General features: G+C 74.3%; 2 protein-coding genes across 2 annotated transcripts; one reads left to right on the top strand and one right to left on the bottom strand.

The window, feature by feature from the left end:
- Positions 1–1795: 1795 nt before the first annotated feature.
- On the top strand, positions 1796–9563 carry SMPD1 (sphingomyelin phosphodiesterase 1). Its single transcript, XM_075727395.1, has 6 exons — positions 1796–2029; positions 4832–5595; positions 7389–7560; positions 7650–7726; positions 8938–9083; positions 9154–9563. Exons 1-6 carry the CDS (start codon positions 1796–1798, stop codon positions 9561–9563), a joined length of 1803 nt encoding a protein of 600 aa, XP_075583510.1.
- A 1946-nt stretch (positions 9564–11509) lies between these two features.
- Positions 11510–24508, bottom strand: LOC142596955 (amyloid beta precursor protein binding family B member 1-like; the record flags this gene model as incomplete). Its single annotated transcript, XM_075727397.1, is given in 15 exon segments — positions 11510–11617; positions 11619–11678; positions 14056–14075; positions 14078–14231; positions 14307–14422; positions 14507–14590; positions 16683–16727; positions 16730–16766; positions 18472–18519; positions 18521–18565; positions 18568–18592; positions 18701–18706; positions 21137–21264; positions 24217–24354; positions 24463–24508. Coding segments are annotated over 15 exon segments (1060 nt in total), but the record flags the coding sequence as incomplete, so codon positions are not given.
- Between the last annotated feature and the right edge of the window lie 388 nt (positions 24509–24896).

The following is a 24896-nucleotide window of genomic DNA, read 5'->3' as shown; positions in this document are numbered from 1 at the left end:
ATGCCCAAGGGGACTCCATCTCCCAATGCCCCAAGGGGACTCCATCTCCCAGTGCCCCAAGGGGTCTCCATCTCCCAGTGCCCAAGGGGACTCCATCTCCCAATGCCCCAAGGGGACTCCATCTCCCAGTGCCCAAGGGGACTCCATCTCCCAGTGCCCAAGGGGACTCCATCTCCCAGTGCCCAAGGGGACTCCATCTCCCAATGCCCCAAGGGGACTCCATCTCCCAGTGCCCCAAGGGGACTCCATCTCCCAGTGCCCAAGGGGACTCCATCTCCCAGTGCCCCAAGGGGACTCCATCTCCCAGTGCCCAAGGGGACTCCATCTCCCAATGCCCCAAGGGGACTCCATCTCCCAATGCCCAAGGGGACTCCATCTCCCAATGCCCCAAGGGGACTCCATCTCCCAGTGCCCCAAGGGGACTCCATCTCCCAGTGCCCCAAGGGGACTCCATCTCCCAATGCCCAAGGGGACTCCATCTCCCAATGCCCAAGGGGACTCCATCTCCCAATGCCCAAGGGGACTCCATCTCCCAGTGCCCAAGGGGACTCCATCTCCCAGTGCCCAAGGGGACTCCATCTCCCAATGCCCAAGGGGACTCCATCTCCCAATGCCCAAGGGGACTCCATCTCCCAGTGCCCAAGGGGACTCCATCTCCCAGTGCCCAAGGGGACTCCATCTCCCAGTGCCCAAGGGGACTCCATCTCCCAATGCCCCAAGGGGACTCCATCTCCCAGTGCCCCAAGGGGACTCCATCTCCCAATGCCCAAGGGGACTCCATCTCCCAATGCCCCAAGGGGTCTCCATCTCCCAGTGCCCAAGGGGACTCCATCTCCCAGTGCCCCAAGGGGACTCCATCTCCCAATGCCCAAGGGGACTCCATCTCCCAATGCCCAAGGGGACTCCATCTCCCAATGCCCCAAGGGGTCTCCATCTCCCAGTGCCCAAGGGGACTCCATCTCCCAATGCCCCAAGGGGACTCCATCTCCCAGTGCCCCAAGGGGACTCCATCTCCCAGTGCCCAAGGGGACTCCATCTCCCAATGCCCCAAGGGGACTCCATCTCCCAGTGCCCCAAGGGGACTCCATCTCCCAGTGCCCAAGGGGACTCCATCTCCCAATGCCCCAAGGGGACTCCATCTCCCAGTGCCCCAAGGGGACTCCATCTCCCAATGCCCAAGGGGACTCCATCTCCCAATGCCCCAAGGGGTCTCCATCTCCCAGTGCCCAAGGGGACTCCATCTCCCAGTGCCCCAAGGGGACTCCATCTCCCAATGCCCAAGGGGACTCCATCTCCCAATGCCCAAGGGGACTCCATCTCCCAATGCCCCAAGGGGTCTCCATCTCCCAGTGCCCAAGGGGACTCCATCTCCCAATGCCCCAAGGGGACTCCATCTCCCAGTGCCCCAAGGGGACTCCATCTCCCAGTGCCCAAGGGGACTCCATCTCCCAATGCCCCAAGGGGACTCCATCTCCCAGTGCCCAAGGGGACTCCATCTCCCAGTGCCCCAAGGGGACTCCATCTCCCAGTGCCCAAGGGGACTCCATCTCCCAATTCCCAAGGGGTCTCCATCTCCCAATTCCCAAGGGGTCTCCATCTCCCAATCCCCTCCTGGGCTCCATCTCCCGTCCCGCTCCCGCCGCTCTTTGACGCCGCCGCTGCCGTTTCCCTCTTTTCCCTCCCCCCGTTCCCGCCCCGTCACGTGACAGCTCGGCCCCTCCCCCTCCCGCCCCTCCCCCCTCCCCTCCCCCGCCCCTCCCCCGCCCCTCCCCCGCCCCTCCCCCGTCGTTCGGCCATGGCTGCCCGGGCTGAGGGTTCCGGCCCGGCCCCGCCGCTGTCGCTGCTGTCGCTGCTGTCGCTGCTGTCGCTGCTGTCGCTGCTGTCGCTGCTGTCGCTGCTGTCGCTGTCGGCGGCAGCGCCCCCTGCCGGCGATGCGGCGCTGCTGGAGGCGGCCCCGCGCTGGGGGTGGCGGAACCTGAGCTGCCCCCTGTGCCGCGCGCTCTTCGGGGCGCTGGACCTGGCCCTGCAGGTGGGGGAGGGGCGGGCCGGGGGGGGCAGGGCCGGGGTCGGGGGCAGGGTCAGGGGCAGGGTCAGGGTCGGGGGCAGGGTCAGGGTCGGGGGCAGGGGCAGGGCCGGGGGCAGGGTCAGGGTCGGGGGCAGGGTCGGGGTCGGGGGCAGGGTCGGGGTCAGGGGCAGGGTCAGGGGCAGGGGCAGGGTCGGGGTCGGGGGCAGGGTCGGGGTCAGGGGCAGGGGCAGGGTCAGGGTCGGGGCCGGGGTCAGGGGCAGGGTCAGGGGCAGGGTCAGGGGCAGGGTCAGGGTCGGGGCCGGGGTCAGGGTCGGGGTCGGGGCCGGGGCCGGGGTCAGGGCCGGGGTCAGGGTCGGGGGCAGGATGGGGCTGGGATGGGGACAGGGATCGGGCTGGGACGGGGTCAGGGCCGGGGTCGGGGTCAGGGGCAGGGATGGGGTCAGGGTCAGGATGGGGCTGGGATGGGGCAGGGATGGACCGGGATGGGGCCGGGATGGGGCCGGGATGGACCGGGATGGGGCCGGGATGGGGCCGGGATGGGTCTGGGATGGGGCCGGGATGGGGCTGGGATGGGGCTGGGATGGGGCTGGGATGGGGCTGGGATGGGACCGGGATGGACCGGGATGGGTCTGGGATGGGTCTGGGATGGGTCTGGGATGGGGCCGGGATGGGGCCGGGATGGACCGGGATGGGCTGGGATGGGTCTGGGATGGGGCTGGGATGGGGCCGGGATGGGGCTGGGATGGGGCAGGGATGAAGTTGGGATGGGGCCGGGATGGGGCTGGGATGGGGCAGGGATGAAGTTGGGATGGGGTCGGGATGGGGCTGGGATGGACCGGGATGGGCCGGGATGGGGCTGGGATGGGGCTGGGATGGGGCAGGGATGAAGTTGGGATGGGGCCGGGATGGGGCTGGGATGGGTCTGGACGCCGGAGCTGGGATAGGGACAGGCTGGAATCTCGTGACGGGGACGGGACGCGCTGGGGCACGTGGTGGCTTGGGACGGGCACGGGACTGGGACAGGGATGGGGACGGGCTGGGATGGGGCCGGGATGGGGCCGGGATGGGGCCGGGATGGGGCTGGGATGGGGCTGGGATGGGGCCAGGGTCAGGATGGGGCCGGGATGGGGCCGGGATGGGGCCGGGATGGGGCTGGGATGGGGCCAGGGTCAGGATGGGGCCGGGATGGGGCCGGGATGGGGCTGGGATGGGGCTGGGATGGGTCTGGGATGGGGCCGGGATGGGGCCGGGATGGGCCAGGGTCAGGATGGGGCCGGGATGGGGCCGGGATGGGGCTGGGATGGGGCTGGGATGGGTCTGGGATGGGGCCGGGATGGGGCCGGGATGGGGCCAGGGTCAGGATGGGGCCGGGATGGGTCTGGACGCTGGAGCTGGGGCAGGGACGGGGCCTCGTGACGGGGCCGGGCCAGGTTGGGACACGCTGGAGCTTGCGACAGCCGGAGCGGGGCGGGATGGGGCGCGTCCTGGCTTGGGGCGGGACCGGGACCGGGATGGGGACAGGGACGGGACCGGGACAGCACCGGGACGGGATGGGGACAGGGACGGGACCGGGACAGCACCGGGACGGGATGGGGCGCGTCCTGGCTTGGGATGGGCACGGGACCAGTGACGGGGGCTGGGATGGGCTGGGACAGACTGGGATGGGCTGGGACAGGGACCGGGATGGGGACGGGGACGGGCTGGGATGGGCTGGGATGGACTGGGACAGACTGGGATGGACTGGGACGGGCTGGGATGGGCTGGGATGGACTGGGATGGGCCGGGACGGACTGGGACGGACTGGGACGGGCTGGGACGGGCTGGGACGAGCTGGGATGGACTGGGACGGACTGGGACGGACTGGGATGGACTGGGATGGACTGGGATGGGCTGGGACGGACTGGGACGGGCTGGGACGGGCTGGGATGGGCCGGGATGGGCTGGGACGGGCTGGGACGGGCTGGGACGGGCCGGGATGGGCTGGGACGGACTGGGATGGACTGGGATGGACTGGGATGGACTGGGATGGACTGGGACGGGCTGGGACGGGCTGGGATGGGCTGGGATGGGCTGGGACGGGCTGGGATGGGCTGGGATGGGCTGGGATGGGCTGGGATGGACTGGGATGGACTGGGACGGGCTGGGACGGGCTGGGACGGGCTGGGACGGGCTGGGATGGACTGGGATGGGCCGGGACGGACTGGGACGGACTGGGATGGGCCGGGATGGGCTGGGATGGGCTGGGACGGGCTGGGACGGGCTGGGATGGACTGGGATGGACTGGGATGGGCCGGGATGGGCTGGGACGGACTGGGATGGGCCGGGATGGGCTGGGATGGGCTGGGACGGGCTGGGACGGGCTGGGACGGGCTGGGACGGGCTGGGACGGGCTGGGATGGACTGGGATGGGCCGGGATGGGCCGGGACGGGCCGGGATGGGCTGGGATGGACTGGGATGGGCCGGGATGGACTGGGACGGGCTGGGATGGGCTGGGACGGGCTGGGATGGGCCGGGATGGACTGGGATGGGCCGGGATGGGCCGGGATGGACTGGGATGGGCCGGGACGTGCTGGGATGGGCTGGGACGGGACGGGACGGGCCAGCGGCTCCTCTCTGAGGGCCGTGGCCGGGCCGGGCAGGACCCCCGGGGCCCCCCCGCTTCCTTCCCGGAAAGCGGAACCGAGCCGGTGCCCGGGCGGCGGGGGAGGGGAGCGGGGCGCGGGCGCCGCCGTCCCGGGGCGTCGGGGTGCGTCGGGGTGCGCGGCCCGGAGCCGGCGCCGTCCCAGCCGCCTGCCGCCCCGCAGCTGGAGCCCGCCGTGGCGCGCGTGGGGCGCGTGGCGGCCCGGCTGTGCCAGGAGCTGCGGCTGGCGCGGGCCGAGGTGTGCCGGCAGGCCGTGCAGCTCTTCCAGCGCGACGTGGCGGCCGCCTGGGCCCGCTCGGTGCTGCGGCCCGGCGAGGCCTGCGGGCTGCTGCTGGGCCGGCGCTGCGGCCGCTGGGACATCCTCGGCGCCTGGAACGTCTCCCTGCCCGCCGCCCCCAAGCCGCCGGTGCGGCCCCCGCGGCCCCCGCCGCCCGGCGCGCCCGCCGCCCGCATCCTCTTCCTCACCGACGTGCACTGGGACCGCCGCTACGCGCCGGGCAGCCAAGCCGCCTGCCCGGACCCGCTCTGCTGCCGCGGCACCCCCCGCCCCGGCCCCGGCGGCGCCGGTTTTTGGGGGGAGTACGGCAAGTGCGACCTGCCGCTGCGCACCATCGAGGGGCTGCTGGCCCAGCTGCCCGCCGCGGCCCCCTTCGCCGCCGCGTACTGGACCGGCGACATCCCGGCGCACGACGTCTGGCAGCAGAGCCGCCGGGACCAGCTGCTGGCCCTGCGCACCGTCACCGCGCTGCTGCGCCGGCACCTGGGCCCCCTGCCCGTCTACCCGGCCGTGGGCAACCACGAGGCCACCCCCGTCAACGCCTTCCCCCCGCCCTACGTGCGGGGCAACCAGTCGGCCGCCTGGCTCTACGACGCCATGGCCGAGGCCTGGCAGGGCTGGCTGCCCCCCCCGGCGCTGCGGACCCTGCGGTGGGGGCCGGGGGGCTCAGGGACGGGGGGGGGGCGGGGGCCAGGGGGGGCTCGGGGCATTTTGGGGGGGCAGGAATGGGGGGGCTGCAGGCTCAGGGTGCTTTGGGGGGGCAGGAATGGGGGGCTCGGGGCATTTTGGGGGGGCTGGAAGGGGGGGCTGCAGGCTCAGGGTGCTTTGGGGGGGGCAGGAATGGGGGGCTCGGGGAATTTGGGGGGCAGGAATGGGGGGGCTGCAGGCTCAGGGTGCTTTGGGGGGCAGGAATGGGGGGCTCGGGGCATTTTGGGGGGGCTGGAAGGGGGGGCTGCAGGCTCAGGGTGCTTGGGGGGGCAGGAATGGGGGGCTCGGGGAATTTGGGGGGGCAGGAATGGGGGGGCTGCAGGCTCAGGGTGCTTGGGGGGGCAGGAATGGGGGGCTCGGGGCATTTTGGGGGGGCAGGAATGGGGGGGCTGCAGGCTCAGGGTGCTTGGGGGGGCAGGAATGGGGGGCTCGGGGTGCTTGGGGGGGCAGGAATGGGGGGGCTGCAGGCTCAGGGTGCTTGGGGGGGCAGGAATGGGGGGCTTGGGGAATTTGGGGGGGCAGGAATGGGGGGGCTGCAGGCTCAGGGTGCTTTGGGGGGGCAGGAATGGGGGGCTCGGGGCATTTTGGGGGGGCTGGAAGGGGGGGCTGCAGGCTCAGGGTGCTTTGGGGGGCAGGAATGGGGGGGCTGCAGGCTCAGGGTGCTTTGGGGGGGCAGGAATGGGGGGCTCGGGGAATTTGGGGGGCAGGAAGGGGGGGCTGCAGGCTCAGGGTGCTTGGGGGGGCAGGAATGGGGGGGCTGCAGGCTCAGGGTGCTTTGGGGGGGCAGGAATGGGGGGGCTGCAGGCTCGGGGTGCTTTGGGGGGGCAGGAATGGGGGGCTTGGGGCATTTGGGGGGGCAGGAATGGGGGGGCTGCAGGCTCAGGGTGCTTGGGGGGGCAGGAATGGGGGGCTCAGGGTGCTTTGGGGGGCAGGAATGGGGGGCTTGGGGCATTTTGGGGGGGCTGGAAGGGGGGGCTGCAGGCTCGGGGTGCTTGGGGGGGCAGGAATGGGGGGCTTGGGGAATTTGGGGGGGCAGGAATGGGGGGGCTGCAGGCTCGGGGTGCTTGGGGGGGGCAGGAATGGGGGGCTTGGGGCATTTGGGGGGGCAGGAATGGGGGGGCTGCAGGCTCGGGGTGCTTTGGGGGGCAGGAATGGGGGGCTGCAGGCTCAGGGTGCTTTGGGGGGGCAGGAATGGGGGGCTCGGGGAATTTGGGGGGGCAGGAATGGGGGGGCTGCAGGCTCGGGGTGCTTTGGGGGGCAGGAATGGGGGGGCTTGGGGCATTTTGGGGGGGCAGGAATGGGGGGCTCAGGGTGCTTGGGGGGGGCAGGAATGGGGGGGCTGCAGGCTCAGGGTGCTTGGGGGGGCAGGAATGGGGGGCTTGGGGCATTTTGGGGGGGCTGGAAGGGGGGGGCTGCAGGCTCAGGGTGCTTTGGGGGGCAGGAATGGGGGGCTCGGGGAATTTGGGGGGCAGGAATGGGGGGGCTGCAGGCTCAGGGTGCTTTGGGGGGGCAGGAATGGGGGGCTCAGGGGCTTGGGGCAGGCGGGCATGGGGGGCTCGGGGTGCTTCGGGTGGGCACGAATGGGGGGGGTGGCGGGGGGTGTCTCCAGGCTCAGGGTTTTAAGGGGGGCGTGGGGGGCTGTGGGCCAAGGGTGTGGGGTGCTTGGGGCGGGGGGACGGGGGGGGGTCGCGGCGGGGGGGGGGGGCAGGCAGCGCTCACCCCCCGCTCCCCGCAGGGCCGCCGGGTTCTACACGGCGCGGGTCTGGCCCGGGCTGCGCCTCGTCTCCCTCAACATGAACTTCTGCTCCCAGGCCAACTTCTGGCTGCTCATCAACGCCACCGACCCCGCGGGGCAGCTGCAGTGGCTGGTGGGGGTCCTGGCGGCCGCCGAGCAGGCGGGGGAGAAGGTGAGGGCGGCGGGGGGGGGGGGTCCCGGCCCCGCCAAACCGGGGTGGGGGGTCCCGGGCAGCGCCGCAGCCCCGCCTCGCCGCCCTAGGTGCACATCATCGGCCACATCCCGCCGGCGCACTGCCTGCGCAGCTGGAGCTGGAACTACTACCGCATCGTCGACAGGTCAGCGCCGCCGCGCCGCCGCGCCCGCCGCAGGGACCGAGGGGGGACCGAGGGGGACGGCGGCGGCGCGCCGCAGCGTCCGGGGTCGGGGGGGGGCCAAAGCTGCCTGTGCCGGGTGGGACCGCGCCGATGGGCGCGGCCGGGCACGTGGCGTCGGTGGAGCCCGGTGACACCGTGGCAGCTGCACTGTGGCTGCACCGTGGTGGCTGCACCATGGCCGCACTGGGGCGTGCACCGTGGCGGCTGCACCGTGGCGTGCACCATGGTTGCACCGTGGCGGCTGCACCGTGGCTGCACTGTGGTGGCTGCACCATGGCCGCACTGGGGCGTGCACCGTGGCGGCTGCACCGTGGCGTGCACCATGGTCGCACCGTGGCGGCTGCGCCGTGGCGGCTGCACCATGGCCGCACTGGGGCGTGCACTGTGGCGTGCACTGTGGTGGCTGCACTGTGGCGTGCACCATGGTCGCACCGTGGCGGCTGCACCGTGGCGTGCACCATGGTCGCACCGTGGCGGCTGCACCGTGGCAGCTGCACCATGGCCGCACTGGGGCGTGCACTGTGGTGGCTGCACCGTGGCGGCTGCACTGTGGTTGCACCGTGGCGGCTGCACCATGACGGCTGCACCGTGGTGTGCACCATGGTCGCACCGTGGCAGCTGCACCGTGGCGGCTGCACCGTGGTGTGCACCATGGTCGCACCGTGGTGGCTGCACCGTGGCGGCCGCACCATGGCGTGCACTGTGGTGGCTGCACCGTGGTGTGCACCATGGTCGCACCGTGGCGGCTGCACTGTGGCGGCTGCACTGTGGTTGCACCATGGCAGCTGCACCGTGGTCGCACTGTGGCGGCTGCACCATGGCGGCTGCACCGTGGCTGCACCATGGTGGCTGCACTCCGGTGGCTGCACTGTGGCTGCACCGTGGCCACACCACGGCAGCTGCACCGTGGCGGCTGCACCGTGGCGGCTGCACCGTGGCTGCACCGTGGTGGCTGCACCGTGGCGTGCACCGTGGCCACACCACGGCGTGCACCGTGGCCACACCACGGCAGCTGCACCATGGCTGCACCGTGGTGGCTGCACCGTTGTGGCTGCACCGTGGCGTGCACCATGGCGGCTGCACCACGGCAGCTGCACCGTGGTGGCTGCACCGTGGCTGCACCGTGGCGGAGGCCTGGGCAGCGCCAGCCTTCACCTCCCGCGCCGGCGCAGGTTTGAGGGCACCATCGCGGCTCAGTTCTTCGGGCACACGCACGTGGACGAGTTCGAGATGTTCTACGACGAGGAGACGCTGACGCGCCCCGTCTCCGTCGCCTTCGTGGCCCCCAGCGTCACCACCTACATCAACCTCAACCCCGGTGAGCCCCGACCCCCCCCGCCGCCCCGCCGCGCCCCGCCGCGCCGCGCTGACCCTGCCCGCGCCCGCAGGCTACCGCGTCTACGAGGTGGACGGCGCCTACCCCGGCAGCTCCCACGCCGTGCTGGACCACGAGACCTTCATCCTCAACCTCACCGAGGCCAACGCGCCGGGGGCCGAGCCGCGCTGGCGCCGCCTCTACCGCGCCCGCGAGGCCTACGGGCTGCCCAGCGCCTTCCCCGCCGACTGGGACCGGCTCATCCGCCGCTTCCAGGACGACGAGCGCCTCTTCCAGCGCTTCTGGTTCCTCTTCCACAAGGGCCACCCGCCCCGCGAGCCCTGCCTGGCCGCCTGCAAGGCCGCGCTGCTCTGCGCCCTGCGCACCGGCCGCTCCGCCGACCCCCGCCTCTGCCAGCCCCTGCGCCCCGCGCTGCCCTTCGACCGCGTCCAGGCGCTCTGGCGGCAGCGACAGCTCTGCTGAGCGCGGATGGGACCCCCGGACCCCGGCAGCGTCGGCTCCGAGCGGGGATCCGGACCCCCAGGACCCCCGCAGCGCCAGCTCTGAGCGGGGATCCAGACCCCCACAGCACCGGCTCCAAGCGGGGATGGGACCCCAGACCCCCGCAGCACCGGCTCTGAGCGGGGATCCGGACCCCCAGGACCCCCACAGCACCGGCTCTGAGCAGGGATCCGGACCCCCACAGCGCTGGCTCTGAGCGGGGATCCGGACCCCCAGGACCCCCGCAGCGCTGGCTCTGAGCGGGGATCCGGACCCCCAGGACCCCCAGAGCGTCGGCTCCGAGCGGGGATCCAGACCCCCAGGACCCCCGCAGCGTCAGCTCTGAGCGGGGATGGGACCCCAGCACCACCAGCTCTGCTGAGCAGGGATTGGGACCCCCAGACCCCGGCAGCGCCAGCTCTGAGCAGGGATGGGACACCCGGACCCCCCCAGTGTTGGCTCTGAGTGGGGATGGGACCCCAGGCCCCGGCACCACCGGCTCTGCTGAGCGGGGATCCGGACCCCCAGACCCCGGCACCACCGGCTCTGAGCAGGGATGGGACCCCCAGACCCCCCCCAGTGCCGGCTCTGCTGAGTGCCGATGGGACCCCAGACCCTGGCAGCACCGGCTCTGCTGAGCGGGATTGGGACCCCCGGACCCCCGCAGCATCGGCTCTGAGCAGGGATCAGGACCCCCCCAGACCGCGGCAGCACCGGCTCTGAGTGGGGATGGGACCCCCGGACCCCCCCAGTGCTGGCTCTGCTGAGCGGGAATGGGACCCCCGGACCCCCGCAGCATCGGCTCTGAGCAGGGATGGGACCCCCGGACCCCCCCCAGTGCCGGCTCTGCTGAGTGCAGATGGAACCCCCAGACCGCGGCAGCACCGGCTCTGCTGAGCGGGAATGGGACCCCCGGACCCCGGGAAAACTGGCTCTGAGCAGGGATTGGGACCCCCAGCACCCCGGCAGCGCCGGCTCTGAGTGGGGATCGGGACCCCAGACCCCCACAGCACCAGCTCTGCTGAGCGGGGATCCGGACCCCCAGGACCCCGGCAGCGCCGGCTCTGCTGAGCGGGAATGGGACCCCCAGACCCCCGCAGCGTCAGCTCTGAGCAGGGATGGGACCCCCGGACCCCCCCCCAGTGCCGGCTCTGCTGAGTGCCGATGGGACCCCCAGGACCGTGGCAGCACCAGCTCTGCTGAGCGGGGATCCGGACCCCCAGGACCCCCGGCAGCACCGGCTCTGAGCGGGGATGGGACCCCCAGACCCCAGCAGCCCCGGGGCTCGGCGCGCAGGGCCCGAGGAAGGCGGGTGGGTGCTGGGTGCCGGGTGCTGGGTGCCGGCTGCCGCCCCGACCTGCGGCGCAATAAAGCTGTGACGGACACGGCGGCCCCCACCCCAGCGCCGCGGGATGCGCCGGGAGGGCAGGTGAACCCCGCTCCTCCTCCTCCTCGCGGGGCGGGGGCCAGGCCGGGCTGCTGGAATGGGTTTGTTAATTATCGGTTTATTAATTATTTAGTACGACACAGATCTTCGTTACAGGGGCGGCGGCTCGGGGGCCCTCGGCCCCGGGGAGCTGCGCGCCGCAGGTTAGACCGCATGCATCGGGGCAGGGTGGGCCCCGCGCCCCCGCCGGCGGTGCCGTGGGGCGAGCCCTGGCACGTGGGGCGGGACGCCGGCGCCGTGGGGCGAGCCCCGGCACGTGGGGCGGGACGCCGGCGCCGTGGGGCGAGCCCCGGCACGTGGGGCGGGACGCCGGCGTCGTGGCGGGGCACCGCGCTCGACGCGCACGTCCCGGCAGCCCCCCGGCCCCGCGTGCTCGCGCCCCGCCGCCGCCTCAGCCCCCCGCCGCCGTCCCGTCCCCCCGTCCCGTCCCGGGGGGCGGCGGGGGGGGGAAGGGGTCTCGGTCGCTCCCCCGCGTGCCGGCTCACGGCGTCTGCGCCCCGAGGCGCTTGGGCTTCAGGCTGCCCAGGAGGGTCTGCACGCCGCGGCGCACCGAGGAGCCCACCCGCCGGGCCACCGAGTCGGCGGGGGGGCGCGGGCAGGCAGGAGCTGGAGGCCTGGGGCCGCGCGTCCAGGCACTTCTGGTAGCGCAGCTGGGGAGAGCGGGGTCAGCTGTGGGGCCGGGGAGGGGCTGGGGAAGGGGCTGTGGGGCTGAGGAAAGGGCTGTGGGGCTGAGGAAAGGGCTGTGGGGCTGAGGAAAGGGCTGTGGGGCTGGGGAAGGGGCTGTGGGGCTGGGGAAGGGGCTGTGGAGCCGGGGAGGGGCTGGGGAAGGGGCTGTGGGGCTGGGGAGGGGGCTGTGGGGGCTGAGGAAAGGGCTGTGGGGCTGGGGAGGGGGGCTGTGGGGCTGGGGAGGGGGCTGTGGGGCCGGGGAGGGGCTGTGGGGCTGAGGAAGGGGCCGTGGGGCAGGGAGGAGCCATGGGGCAGGTGCTGTGGGGCAGGGAGGAGCCATGGGGCAGGGTCTGTGAGGTGGGGTCCGTGGGACAGGCAGGTGCCGTGGGGCAGGTGCCGTGGGGCAGGAAGGAGCCATGGGGCGGGGTCCATGGGGCAGGAGCTGTGGGGCATGGAGGAGCTGTGAGGCAGGGAGGAGCTGTGGGGCAGGTGCCGTGGGGCAGGGTCCGTGGGGCAGGGAGGCGCTGTGGGGCAGGGAGGAGCCATGGGGCAGGTGCCGTGGGGCGGGGTCCGTGGGGCGGGGGTCCATGGGGCAGGAGTCGTGGGGCAGGTGCTGTGGGGCAGGGAGGAGGTGTGGGGCAGGGTCCGTGGGGCAGGGAGGAGCCGTGGGGCACATGCTGTGGGGCAGGGAGGAGCCGTGGGGCAGGTGCCGTGGGGCGGGGTCCGTGGGGGCAGGAGCTGCGGGGCAGGGTCCATGGGACAGGGTCCATGGGGCAGGGAGGAGCCGTGGGGTGGGGTCCATGGGGCAGGAGCTGTGGGGCAGGAGCCGTGGGGCAGGGTCCATGGGGCAGGAGCCGTGGGGCAGGAGCTGTGGGGCAGGGTCCATGGGGTGGGGTGCATGGGGCAGGGAGGAGCTGTGGGGCAGGGTCCATGGCGCAGGAGCCGTGGGGTGGGGTCCATGGGGCAGGAGCCGTGGGGCGGGGGTCCATGCGGCAGGGTCTGTGGGGTGGGGGTCCATGGGCAGGGAGGAGCCGTGGGGCGGGGTCCATGGGGCAGGAGCCGTGGGGCAGGAGCTGTGGGGCAGGGTCCATGGGGTGGGGTGCATGGGGCAGGGAGGAGCTGTGGGGCAGGGTCCGTGGGGCAGGAGCCGTGGAGTGGGGTCCATGGGGCAGGGTCCGTGGGGTGGGGTCCATGGGGCAGGGAGGAGCCGTGAGGCAGGGTCCATGGGGCAGGAGCCATGGGGTGGGGTCCATGGGGCAGGGAGGAGCCGTGGGGCAGGGTCCATGGGGCAGGAGCCGTGGGGCAGGAGCTGTGGGGGCAGGGTCCATGGGGTGGGGTGCATGGGGCAGGGAGGAGCTGTGGGGCAGGGTCCGTGGGGCAGGAGCCGTGGAGTGGGGTCCATGGGGCAGGGTCCGTGGGGTGGGGTCCATGGGGCAGGGAGGAGCCGTGAGGCAGGGTCCATGGGGCAGGAGCCATGGGGTGGGGTCCATGGGGCAGGGAGGAGCCGTGGGGCAGGGTCCATGGGGCAGGAGCCGTGGGGCAGGAGCTGTGGGGCAGGGTCCATGGGGTGGGGTGCATGGGGCAGGGAGGAGCTGTGGGGCAGGGTCCGTGGGGCAGGAGCCGTGGAGTGGGGTCCATGGGGGCAGGGTCCGTGGGGTGGGGTCCATGGGGCAGGGAGGAGCCGTGGGGCAGGGTCCATGGGGCAGGAGCCGTGGGGCAGGAGCTGTGGGGGCAGGGTCCATGGGGTGGGGTGCATGGGGCAGGGAGGAGCTGTGGGGCAGGGTCCATGGGGCAGGAGCCGTGGGGTGGGGTCCATGGGGCAGGGTCTGTGGGGGTGGGGTCCATGGGGCAGGGAGGAGCCGTGGGGCAGGAGCCGTGGGGTGGGAGCTGTGGGGCAGGGTCCATGGGGGTGGGGTGCATGGGGCAGGGAGGAGCTGTGGGGCAGGGTCCATGGGACAGGGTCCATGGGGCAGGGAGGGGCCGTGGGGTGGGGTCCATGGGGCAGGAGCTGTGGGGCAGGAGCCGTGGGGCAGGGTCCATGGGGCAGGGAGGAGCCGTGGGGCAGGGTCCATGGGGCAGGAGCCGTGGGGCGGGAGCTGTGGGGCAGGGTCCATGGGGCAGGAGCCGTGGGGCGGGAGCCGTGGGACAGGAGCCGTGGGGCAGGAGCCGTGGGGCAGGGCCGTGGGGCAGGGTCCATGGGGTGGGGTGCATGGGGCAGGGAGGAGCCGTGGGGCAGGATCCGTGGGGCGGGAGCCGTGGGGCGGGAGCCCCGTGGGGCAGGGTCCATGGGGAGGGGTGCATGGGGCAGGGAGGAGCCGTGGGGCGGGAGCCGTGGGGCGGGAGCCGTGGGGCGGCGCTCACCACGCAGGCCGCCTGCAGCGCTCGCTCAGCCCCGCGGCGTTGGGCTCGCACCAGAGCATGTGGCAGCGGAAGGCGCCGGGCGCGCTGGCCACGATGAAGGCGAAGGAGCGCACGTCGCGGCCCACGCCCATGAAGGAGAGGAAGCGCACGCGGCACTCGCACAGCACCGCCTCCGTCTGCGGGCACGCGGCCGGGGGTCAGCGCCGGCCCCCGCCCCGCGCCCCGCGCCCCGCGCCCCGCGCCCGGCCCACCTGCTCGTGGGCGATGGTGAGCGTGGCGGGCGCCACGCTGACCACGATGGGGGTCCGGCGCTCCTTGCCGCCGGCGGCCAGCGCCGCCTCCAGCGCCGCGTTGATGACGTCCATGCCTGGGGGGGGGCGGGCGGGGGGCTGAGGGGTGCCCCACGGCGGCCCCGCGGGTGCCGGGGCCCGCGGCCGCGCCCCACACTCACCCACGGGCTTGGCCACGGGCACGCAGCCCAGGTAGCAGACGGGGAACTTCTGCACCGCCTCGCTCTTGGGCGCCGGGAACTCCACTGCGGCGCCGGGCAGGCTCGGGCCCACGCCGACACCGCCGCGCCCCACAGCCGGCACCGCCGCGCCCCACACCACCACACCCCAACAGCCACCGGCACCGCCGCGCCCCACACCCGGCACCACAGTACCCCCACACCCAGCACCGCCACACCCAACACCCACCGACACCACTGCGCCCAACACCCGGCACCACCGCACCCAACACCACCACACCCCAACACCCACCGACACCACCACACCCCAACACCCAGCACCGCCGCACCCAACACCAGCACACCCCAACACCCACCGACACCGCTGCACCCACACCCAGCACCGCCGCACCCAACACCCGGCACCAACGCACCCAACACCACCACACCCCAACACCCACCGACACCACCACACCCCAACACCCAGCACCGCCGCACCCAACACCAGCACACCCCAACACCCACCGACACCGCTGCACCCAACACCCAGCACCGCCGCACCCAACACCCGGCACCAACGCACCCAACACCACCGCACCCCAACCCCACTGACACCACCACACCCCAACACCCACCGACACCACCACACCCCAACACCCAGCACCGCCGCACCCAACACCAGCACACCCCAACACCCACCGACACCGCTGCACCCAACACCCAGCACCGGCCGCACCCAACACCCGGCACCAACGCACCCCAACACCACCGCACCCAACCCCCACTGACACCGCCACACCCAACACCCGGCACCACCGCACCCCAACACCGCCACACCCCAACAGCTGGCACCACCGCACCCCACACCCACCGACACCGCCGCACCCAACACCCGGCACTGCCGCACCCAACACCACCACACCCCAACACCACCGACACCGCCGCACCCAAACACCCGCACCACCGTACGCCAACACCCAGCACCACCGCACCCAACACCCACTGACACCGCCACACCCAACACCCAGCACCACCGCACCCCAACACCCAGCACCGCCACACCCCAACACCCACCGACACCGCTGCACCCAACACCCGGCACCACTACACCCCAACACCCAGCACTGCCGCACCCAACACCCACTGACACCGCCGCACCCAACACCCGGCACCGCCGCACCCAACACCACCACACCCCAACACCCACCGACACCGCTGCGCCCAAACACCCAGCACCGCCGCACCCAACACCCACTGACACCGCTGCACCCAACACCTGGCACCACCGCACCCCAACACCCGGCACTGCCGCACCCCACACCCACCGCCACCGCCGCACCCAACACCCAGCAACACCCGGCCGTGGCCACCGCCGCACCCCAACACCCAGCTCACTGCTACTGCTGCGCCCCACACCCGGCCCCCACCCTGCCGGCCCCCACAACAGCCCCCCAACCCCCAAGCAGCCCCCCAAAGCCTCCCCAGCCCCCAAGCAGCCCCCCAAGCAGTCCCCCCAGCCCCCCAAGCAGCCCCCCCATAGCGCCCCCCCCCAGCCCCCACCCCCAAGCCCCCCAGCCCCCCCAGAGCCCCCCAAGCCCCCCCAGCCCCCCAGCCCCAAGCAGCCCCCCATAGCCTCCCGCCCAGCCCCCCAAAGCCCCCCCAGCCCCCCAAGCAGCCCCCCCAAGCCCCCCAAAGCCTCCCCAGCCCCCCAAGCAGCCCCCCCAAGCAGCCCCCCAAAGCCTCCCCAGCCCCCCAAGCAGCCCCCCCAAGCCCCCCAAAGCCTCCCCAGCCCCCCAAGCAGCCCCCCAAGCAGCCCCAAGCAGCCCCCCAAAGCCTCCCCAGCCCCCCAAGCAGCCCCCCCAAGCCCCCCAAAGCCTCCCCAGCCCCCCAAGCAGCCCCCCCAGCCCCCCCAGCCCCCCCAAAGCCTCCCCAGCCCCCCCAGCCGCCCCCCAGCCCCCCAAGCAGCCCCCCCAAGCCCCCCAAAGCCTCCCCAGCCCCCCAAGCAGCCCCCCAAGCAGCCCCCCCAGCCCCCCAAGCAGCCCCCCATAGCCCCCCCAGCCCCCCCAAAGCCCCCCAAGCAGCCCCCCCCAAGCCCCCCCAGCCCCCCCAGCCCCCCCAGCTGCCCCCCAGCCCCCCCAGCAGCCCCCCAGCCCCCCAAGCAGCCCCCCGCCCCCCGCACCCTGGAAGGGGATCTCCACCAGCCTGGAGGGCTCCGTGCAGAGGCGTTGGCCGGCGCCCGCCCGCGCCGCCGCTCCGCCGCGATCTGGGGGGAGCACGGGGGGGCCCCACCGGCCGTCACGGCACGGCCCCCGGCCCGCTCCCCACGCAGGGCCGGGGCGGCCCACCGGCGACCCACGGCGACCCACGGCAACCCATGGGACCCACGGCGACCCACGGGACCCACAGGGACCCACGGCGAACCATGGGACCCACGGTGACCCACAGGGGACCCACGGCAACCCATGGCGACCCACGGCGACCCATGGGACCCACGGGGACCCACAGCGACCCACGGCGACCCATGGGACCCACGGCGACCCACGGGCGACCCATGGGACCCACAGGGACCCACGGGGACCCACGGCGACCCATGGCGACCCACGGCGACCCATGGGACCCACAGCGACCCACGGCGACCCACAGGGACCCATGGGACCCACAGCGACCCACGGCGACCCATGGTGACCCATGGCAACCCACAGGGACCCACGGGACCCACAGAGACCACGGGTACCCACGGCAACCCATGGGACCCACGGGGACCCACGGCGACCCACGGCGACCCATGGGACCCACGGGGACACATGGGACCCACAGCGACCCATGGCAACCCATGGTGACCCACAGGGACCCAGAGACCCACGGGGACCCACAGCGACCCATGGCAACCCATGGTGACCCACAGGACCCACAGGGACCCAGAGACCCACGGGGACCCACGGCAAACCATGGGACCCACGGTGACCCACAGGGACCCACGGCGACCCATGGGACCCACGGGGAGGGGAGGGGAGGGTCTCACCCCAGAACAGACCTCGGAGCTGGCTGGGGGGGTCACCTGGGGCTGGGGAGGTTTGGGGGGGTCTTGCCTGGGGCAGGGGGATCTCGGGGGGCTCACCTGGGGTGGGGGGGTCTGGGGGGGGCTCATGTGGGGCAGGGGGGGTTCTGGGGGCTCTGGGGGGCTCTGGGGGGGCAGGGGGCTCTGGGGGGCTCGGGGGGGCTCTGGGGGGGCTCTGGGGGGCCCATGTGGGGGCAGGGGGCTCTGGGGGGGCTCTGGGGGCCCATGTGGGGCAGGGGGCTCTGGGGGGGCTCTGGGGGCCCATGTGGGGCAGGGGGCTCTGGGGGGGCTCTGGGGGGCTCTGGGGGGCTCTGGGGGGCCCATGTGGGGCAGGGGGCTCTGGGGGGGCTCTGGGGGGCTCTGGGGGGCCCATGTGGGGCAGGGGGCTCTGGGGGGCTCTGGGGGGGCCCCTGGGGGGCTCTGGGGGGCCCATGTGGGGCAGGGGGCTCTGGGGGGGCTCTGGGGGGCCCATGTGGGGCAGGGGCTCTGGGGGGGGCTCTGGGGGGGCTCTGGGGGGGCCCATGTGGGGCAGGGGGCTCTGGGGGGCTCTGGGGGGCCCATGTGGGGCAGGGGGCTCTGGGGGGGCTCTGGGGGGGCTCGGGGGGCCCATATGGGGCAGGGGGCTCTGGGGGGGCTCTGGGGGGCTCTGGGGGGCTCGGGGGGGCTCTGGGGGGGCTCTGGGGGGCCCATGTGGGGCAGGGGGCTCTGGGGGGCTCTGGGGGGCTCTGGGGGGCTCTGGGGGGCTCTGGGGGGCCCATGTGGGGCAGGGGGCTCTCTGGGGGGGCCCTGGGGGGCTCTGGGGGGCTCGGGGGGGCTCTGGGGGGGCTCTGGGGGGCCCATGTGGGGCAGGGGGCTCTGGGGGCTCTGGGGGGGCCCTGGGGGGCTCGGGGGGGCTCTGGGGGGTCCTCACCTGGGAGCAGAGCTCGTGCAGGCCGGTGGCCACGTCCCTGGCGGGGGCCGTCGCAGCGGAAGACGTGGCAGCGCAGCTCCTGCGTCAGCCTCGCCGGTCCCGCGCCACGAAGGCGAAGTCCCTGGGGGGGGGGGGGGGGGGGCTGCGCTCAGGGACCCCCGGCCCCCCCGGCCCCCCCCGTGCCCCCCGGCCCCCCCCGTGCCCCCCGGCCCCCCCGGCCCGCCGTTACCTCTCCCTGCGTCCCGGCGCGCGGCAGGAGAGAGCCGGAGAGCGCGGTTAGGGGGGGGCCGGGGCGCAGCCCCCCACCCCCTGCGCCCCACACCAGGCACCCCTCCCCCCCCCCAGGGCCCCCCCCCCCGGCCCCACGGGCACCCAGGACCCTGCGCCCCACACGTGCCTGGGCCCCGCGCCCTGTGCGCACCTGGAGCCCCCAGCCCCACACCCACGGGACCCCCACAGCCCCACACCCATGGGAGACCCCCAGCCCCACACCCACGGGACCCCCACAGCCCCACACCCATGGGAGACCCCCCAGCCCACACCCACGGGAGCCCCACAGCCCCACACCCACGGGAGACCCCCCAGCCCCACACCCACGGGACCCCCTCAGCCCCACACCCACGGGAGACCCCCCAGCCCCACACCCACGGGAGACCCAGCCCCACACCCACGGGACCCCCACAGCCCCACACCCACGCGAGCCCCCCAGCCCCACACCCACGGGACCCCCAGCCCCACACCCACAGGACCCCCAGCCCCACACCCACGGGACCCCCCCAGCCCCACACCCACGGGACCCCCCCCAGCCCCACACCCACGGGAGCCCCACAGCCCCACACCCACGGGAGCCCCACAGCCCCACACCCACGGGACCCCCCCAGCCCCACACCCACGGGACCCCCAGCCCCACACCCACGGGACCCCAGCCCCACACCCACGGGAGCCCCACAGCCCCACACCCACGGGAGCCCAGCCCCACACCCATGGAGCCCCAGCCCCACACCCACGGGACCCCCAGCCCCACACCCAGGGACCCCCAGCCCCACACCCACGGGACCCCCAGCCCCACACCCATGGGACCCCCCCAGCCCCACACCAGGGACCCCCAGCCCCACACCCACGGGACCCCCCCAGCCCCACACCCACGGGACCCCCAGCCCCACACCCATGGGACCCCCAGCCCCACACCCACGGGAGACCCCCAGCCCCACACCATCGGGAGCCCCAGCCCCACACCCACGGGAGCCCACAGCCCCACACCCACGGGAGCCCCCCAGCCCCACACCCACGGGACCCCCCCAGCCCCACACCCACGGAGACCCCCAGCCCCACACCCACGCGAGCCCCCCAGCCCACACCCGTGGGACCCCCAGCCCCACACCCACAGGACCCCCAGCCCCACACCATCGGGACCCCCAGCCCCACACCCATGGAGACCCCCAGCCCCACACCCACGGGACCCCCTCAGCCCCACACCCACGGGAGACCCCCAGCCCCACACCCACGGGAGCCCACAGCCCCACACCCACGGGAGCCCCAGCCCCACACCCACGGGAGACCCAGCCCACACCCACGGACCCCCAGCCCCACACCATCGGGACCCCCTCAGCCCCACACCCACGGGACCCCCAGCCCACACCCAGGGACCCCAGCCCCACACCCACGGGACCCCCCCAGCCCCACACCCACGGGACCCCCAGCCCCACACCCACGGGACCCCCAGCCCCACACCCACGGGAGCCCCACAGCCCCACACCCCACGGGACCCCCAGCCCCACACCCACGGGAGCCCCACAGCCCCACACCCACGGGACCCCCCAGCCCCACACCCACGGGACCCCCCCCAGCCCCACACCCACGGGACCCCCCCAGCCCCACACCCATGGGAGACCCCCAGCCCCACACCCACGGGAGACCCCCAGCCCCACACCATCGGGAGCCCCAGCCCACACCCACGGGAGCCCACAGCCCCACACCCACGGACCCCCAGCCCCACACCCACGGGACCCCCAGCCCCACACCCACGGGAGACCCCCAGCCCCACACCCATGGGAGACCCAGCCCCACCACCCACGGGACCCCCAGCCCCACACCCATGGGACCCACAGCCCCACACCCATGGGACCCCCCAGCCCACACCCACGGGACCCCCTCAGCCCCACACCCACGGGAGACCCAGCCCCACACCCACGGGACCCCCAGCCCCACACCCACGGGACCCCCCCAGCCCCACACCCACGGGAGACCCCCAGCCCCACACCCATGGGAGACCCAGCCCCACACCCAGGGACCCCCCCAGCCCCACACCCACATCCCCACAGCGCTGGATGCATCCCCCCGCATCCCCTGCGCCCCCTGACCCCACACCCCCTGACCCTGTGACCCCTGACCCCGCACCCCCTGACCCCACACCCCCTGCGCCCCCCACCCTGCACCCCCCAACCCTGTGACCCCTGACCCCGCGCCCCCCGTGCCCCCCACCCTGCGCCCCCTGACCCCGCGCCCCTGACCCCGCGCCCCCCGTGCCCCCCACCCTGCGCCCCCTGACCCCGCGCCCCCCGTGCCCCCCACCCTGCGCCCCCTGACCCTGCGCCCCCTGACCCCGCGCCCCTGACCCCGCGCCCCCCGTGCCCCCCACCCTGCGCCCCCTGACCCCGCGCCCCACCTGCCGCTGTCGCGCCCCACGCCCCAGACGCGGATGCCGCCCACGGGCTGCGCGTGCAGCAGGGCCCGGTCCTGGGGGTCCAGCAGCTTCAGCGCCCGCCCCTCCAGCAGCAGCAGCATCGCCCGGCCCTGGGGCAGCGCGGGGCACGGTGGGGCGGGGTGTGGGGCGGGGTGTGGGGTGGGGCGTGGGGTGTGGGGTGTGGTGTGGGGTGTGGGGCGGGGTGTGGGGCAGGGTGTGGGGTGGGGCGTGGGGTGTGGGGTGTGGTGTGGGGTGTGGGGTGTGGGGCGGGTGTGGGGCGGGGTGTGGGGTATGGGGTGGGGTGTGGGGCAGGATGTGGGGTGGGGTGTGTGCTGTGGGGTATGGGGTGAGGTGTGGGGTGGGGTGTGGGGCGGGGTGTGGGGTGGGGTGTGGGGCGGGGTGTGGGGCGGGGTGTGGTGTGGGTGTGGGGTGTGGGGCGGGGTGTGGGGTGGGGTATGGGGTGAGGTGTGGGGTGTGGGGTGTGGTGTGGGGTGTGGGGCAGGGTGTGGAGTGTGGGGCGGGGTGTGGGGCGGGGTATGGGGTGGGGTGTGGGGTGTGGGGTGTGGTGTGGGTGTGGGGCAGGGTGTGGGGCGGGGTATGGGGTGGGGTGTGGGGTGTGGTGTGGGGTGTGGGGCGGGGTGTGGGGTGTGGGGTGGGGTGTGGGGCGGGGTGTGGGTGTGGGGCAGGGTGTGGGGTGGGGTGTGTGCTGTGGGGCGGGGTGTGGGGTGGGGTGTGTGGTGTGGGGTATGGGGTGGGGTGTGGGGCAGGGTGTGGGGTGTGCGGTGTGGGTGTGGGGCGGGGTGTGGGGTGGGGTGTGGGGCGGGGTGTGGGGTGGGGTGTGTGGTGTGGGGTATGGGGTGAGGTGTGGGGCGGGGTGTGGGGTGTGCGGTGTGGTGTGTGGGGCAGGGTGTGGGGTGGGGCGTGGGGTGGGGGTGGGGGTGGTGGGGCGCAGTGTGGGGTGTGGGGCAGGGTGTGGGGTGGTGCGGTGTGGTGTGCGGGGTGTGGGGTGGGGCGTGGGGTGTGGGGTGGGGTGTGGGGCGGGGTATGGGGCAGGTTATGGGGTTGGGTGTGGGGCAGGGTGGGGGGTGTGGAGCAGGGTGTGTGGTGGGGTGTGGGGTGGGGTGTGGGGTGTGGGGCGGGGTGTGTGGTGTGGGGCAGGGTGTGGGGTGTGGTGTGCGGTGTGGTGCGTGGGGTGAGGTGTGGGGCGGGGTGTGGGGTGTGTGGTGGGGTATGGGGCGCAGTGTGGGGTGTGGGGTTGGGTGTGGGCAGAGTGTGGGGTGCGTGGTGGGGTGTGGGGCGGGGTGTGGGGTTGGGTGTGGGGCAGGGCGTGGGGCAGCCATGGAGCCACAGAATCGTGGAACCACGGGGTCGTTGGGGTTGGCAAAGCCCTTCAAGATCGCCCAGCGCCCCCACTGCCCCCAGCGCCCCCAGCGCCCCCACTGCCCCCAGTGCCCCCAGTGCCCCCAGCGCCCCCACTGCCCCCAGCGCCCCCACTGCCCCCACTGCCCCCAGTGCCCCCAGTGCCCCCAGTGCCCCAGCGCCCCCACTGCCCCCAGCGCCCCCCACTGCCCCCAGTGCCCCCAGCGCCCCCAGCGCCCCCACTGCCCCCACTGCCCCCAGCGCCCCCAGCGCCCCCAGCGCCCCCAGTGCCCCCAGTGCCCCCAGCGCCCCCAGCACCCCCAGCGCCCCCACTGCCCCCACTGCCCCCAGTGCCCCCAGCGCCCCCACTGCCCCCACTGCCCCCAGCGCCCCCAGCGCCCCCAGCGCCCCCAGTGCCCCCAGTGCCCCCAGCGCCCCCAGCACCCCCAGCGCCCCCACTGCCCCCACTGCCCCCAGCGCCCCCCCACTGCCCCCACTGCCCCCAGTGCCCCCACTGCCCCCAGCGCCCCCAGCGCCCCCAGTGCCCCCACTGCTCCCAGTGCCCCAGTGCCCCCAGTGCCCCAGCGCCCCCAGTGCCCCCACTGCCCCCACTGCCCCCAGCGCCCCCACTGCTCCCAGTGCTCCCAGTGCCCCCACTGCCCCCAGTGCCCCCAGTGCCCCCAGTGCCCCCACTGCTCCCAGTGCTCCCAGTGACCCAGTGCCCCCAGCGCCCCCAGCGCCCCAGTGCCCCCAGCGCCCCCACTGCTCCCAGTGCTCCAGTGACCCCAGTGCCCCCAGTGCTCCCAGTGACCCCAGTGCCCCCAGCGCCCCCAGCGCCCCCACTGCCCCCACTGCCCCCAGTGCTCCCAGTGCCCCCACTGCCCCCACTGCCCCCAGTGCCCCCACTGCCCCCAGTGCCCCCAGCGCCCCCAGTGCCCCCAGTGCCCCCAGTGCCCCAGCACGGCCATGGGCACCGCAGCCAGCGCAGGGGACAGCGGCGGCCCCACGCATCCCGCCTGGGCTGGGTCGTTTATAGCGACGGTGAAAACCGGGAATCGCTGAGGTTGGAAGGATTCCTGAGACCATCAGCCCGGCCGTCACCCCATCTCCCTGTGCCCTCCGGACCATGGCCCCCGTGCCACCTCTGCCCGTGCTTGAACCCCAGGGCTGGGGACTCCCCCACCTCTCTGGGCAGCCTGCTCCAGTGCTTGGCCACTCTTTCCGTGAAGGAATTTTTCCTAATATCCAACCTAAACCTCCCCTGGCGCAGCTTGAGACCATTTCCTCTCGTCCCATCGCTAACTACGTGGGAGCAGAGCCCAATCCGCGCCTCGCTGCAACCCCAGGAGCTGCAGAGCGATCAGGTCTCCCCTCAGCCTCCTCTTCTCCAGGCTGAACACCCCCAGCTCCCTCAGCCGCTCCCCACCAGCCCTGTGCTCCAGACCCTGCCCCAGCTCCGCTGCCCTTCTCTGGACACGCTCCAGCACCCCAATGTCCTTCCTGGAGTGAGGGGCCCAAAACTGGACACAGCATTCCAGGTGCGGCCTCCCCAGCGCCGAGCACGGGGCACGATCCCTGCCCTGCTCCCGCTGGCCACGCCATCCCTGACGCGAGCCAGGATGCTGTTGGCCGCCTTGGCCACCCGGGCACACTGCTGGCTTGCATTGGGCCGCTGCCCCCCGCGCCCCCCGCGCCCCACTCACCTCGCGCTCCGCGCCGGGGCGGCCGTGGGGCTGCAGCCCGAGCTGGCGGATGCGGCTGCCGACGGCCACGCTGCTCCTGCCCGGCGCCAGCTCCTCCTCGCTCACCCGCGCCCAGCCCAGCGAGCGCACGGCGAAGCGCTGCGGGGGGCACGGCGTGGGGCACGGCCGCCCCCCAGCCGTGGGGCAGCCCCCCAGGCCGCAGCGGGGAAGGGGCCGCGCGGGGGTGGGGGGCGGGGGGGTCCCTACCTTGCAGCCCGGCGCCTCCTCCTCCTCCTCCTCGGGCAGCGCCGCGCTGTGAGAGCCGTGGGGCCGTCACCCCCCGCCCCACGGGAGACCCCGGCCCCCGCCCCACGGCCGGCGCCCGGGGTCCCACCTGCAGCCCCACGCCCCCCACACCCCCCCATGCTCACCCCACATCCCCCCCCATGCCTGCCCCACACCCCCCCCAGCCCCCCGACACCCACCCCTCACCCCCCATGCCTGCCCCACACCCCCCCATGGCCCCCCACATCACCATGCCTGCCCCACACCCCCCCAGCCCCCCAACACCCCCCCGTGCCCCCCATGCCTGCCCCACACCCCCCATGCCCCCCCACACCCCCCCGTGCCCCCCATGCCCACCCCACACCCCCCATGGCCCCCCCACATCACCATGCCTGCCCCACACCCCCCCCAGCCCC

Source organism: Pelecanus crispus, unplaced genomic scaffold (genome assembly GCF_030463565.1).
Source record: "Pelecanus crispus isolate bPelCri1 unplaced genomic scaffold, bPelCri1.pri SCAFFOLD_256, whole genome shotgun sequence".
In the NCBI taxonomy this organism is placed as follows: Eukaryota; Metazoa; Chordata; class Aves; order Pelecaniformes; family Pelecanidae; genus Pelecanus; species Pelecanus crispus.
This window is presented reverse-complemented; position numbering and strand designations above follow the sequence as displayed.

Bases quoted from the DNA above. Each gene is read 5' to 3' on its own strand.
- SMPD1 (XM_075727395.1), top strand. From the start codon at position 1,796: ATGGCTGCCCGGGCTGAGGGTTCCGGCCCGGCCCCGCCGCTGTCGCTG. The intron at 7,727-8,937 runs GTCAGCGCCGCC...GCGCCGGCGCAG, and splicing joins TACTACCGCATCGTCGACAG to GTTTGAGGGCACCATCGCGG. The intron at 9,084-9,153 runs GTGAGCCCCGAC...CCGCGCCCGCAG, and splicing joins CTACATCAACCTCAACCCCG to GCTACCGCGTCTACGAGGTG.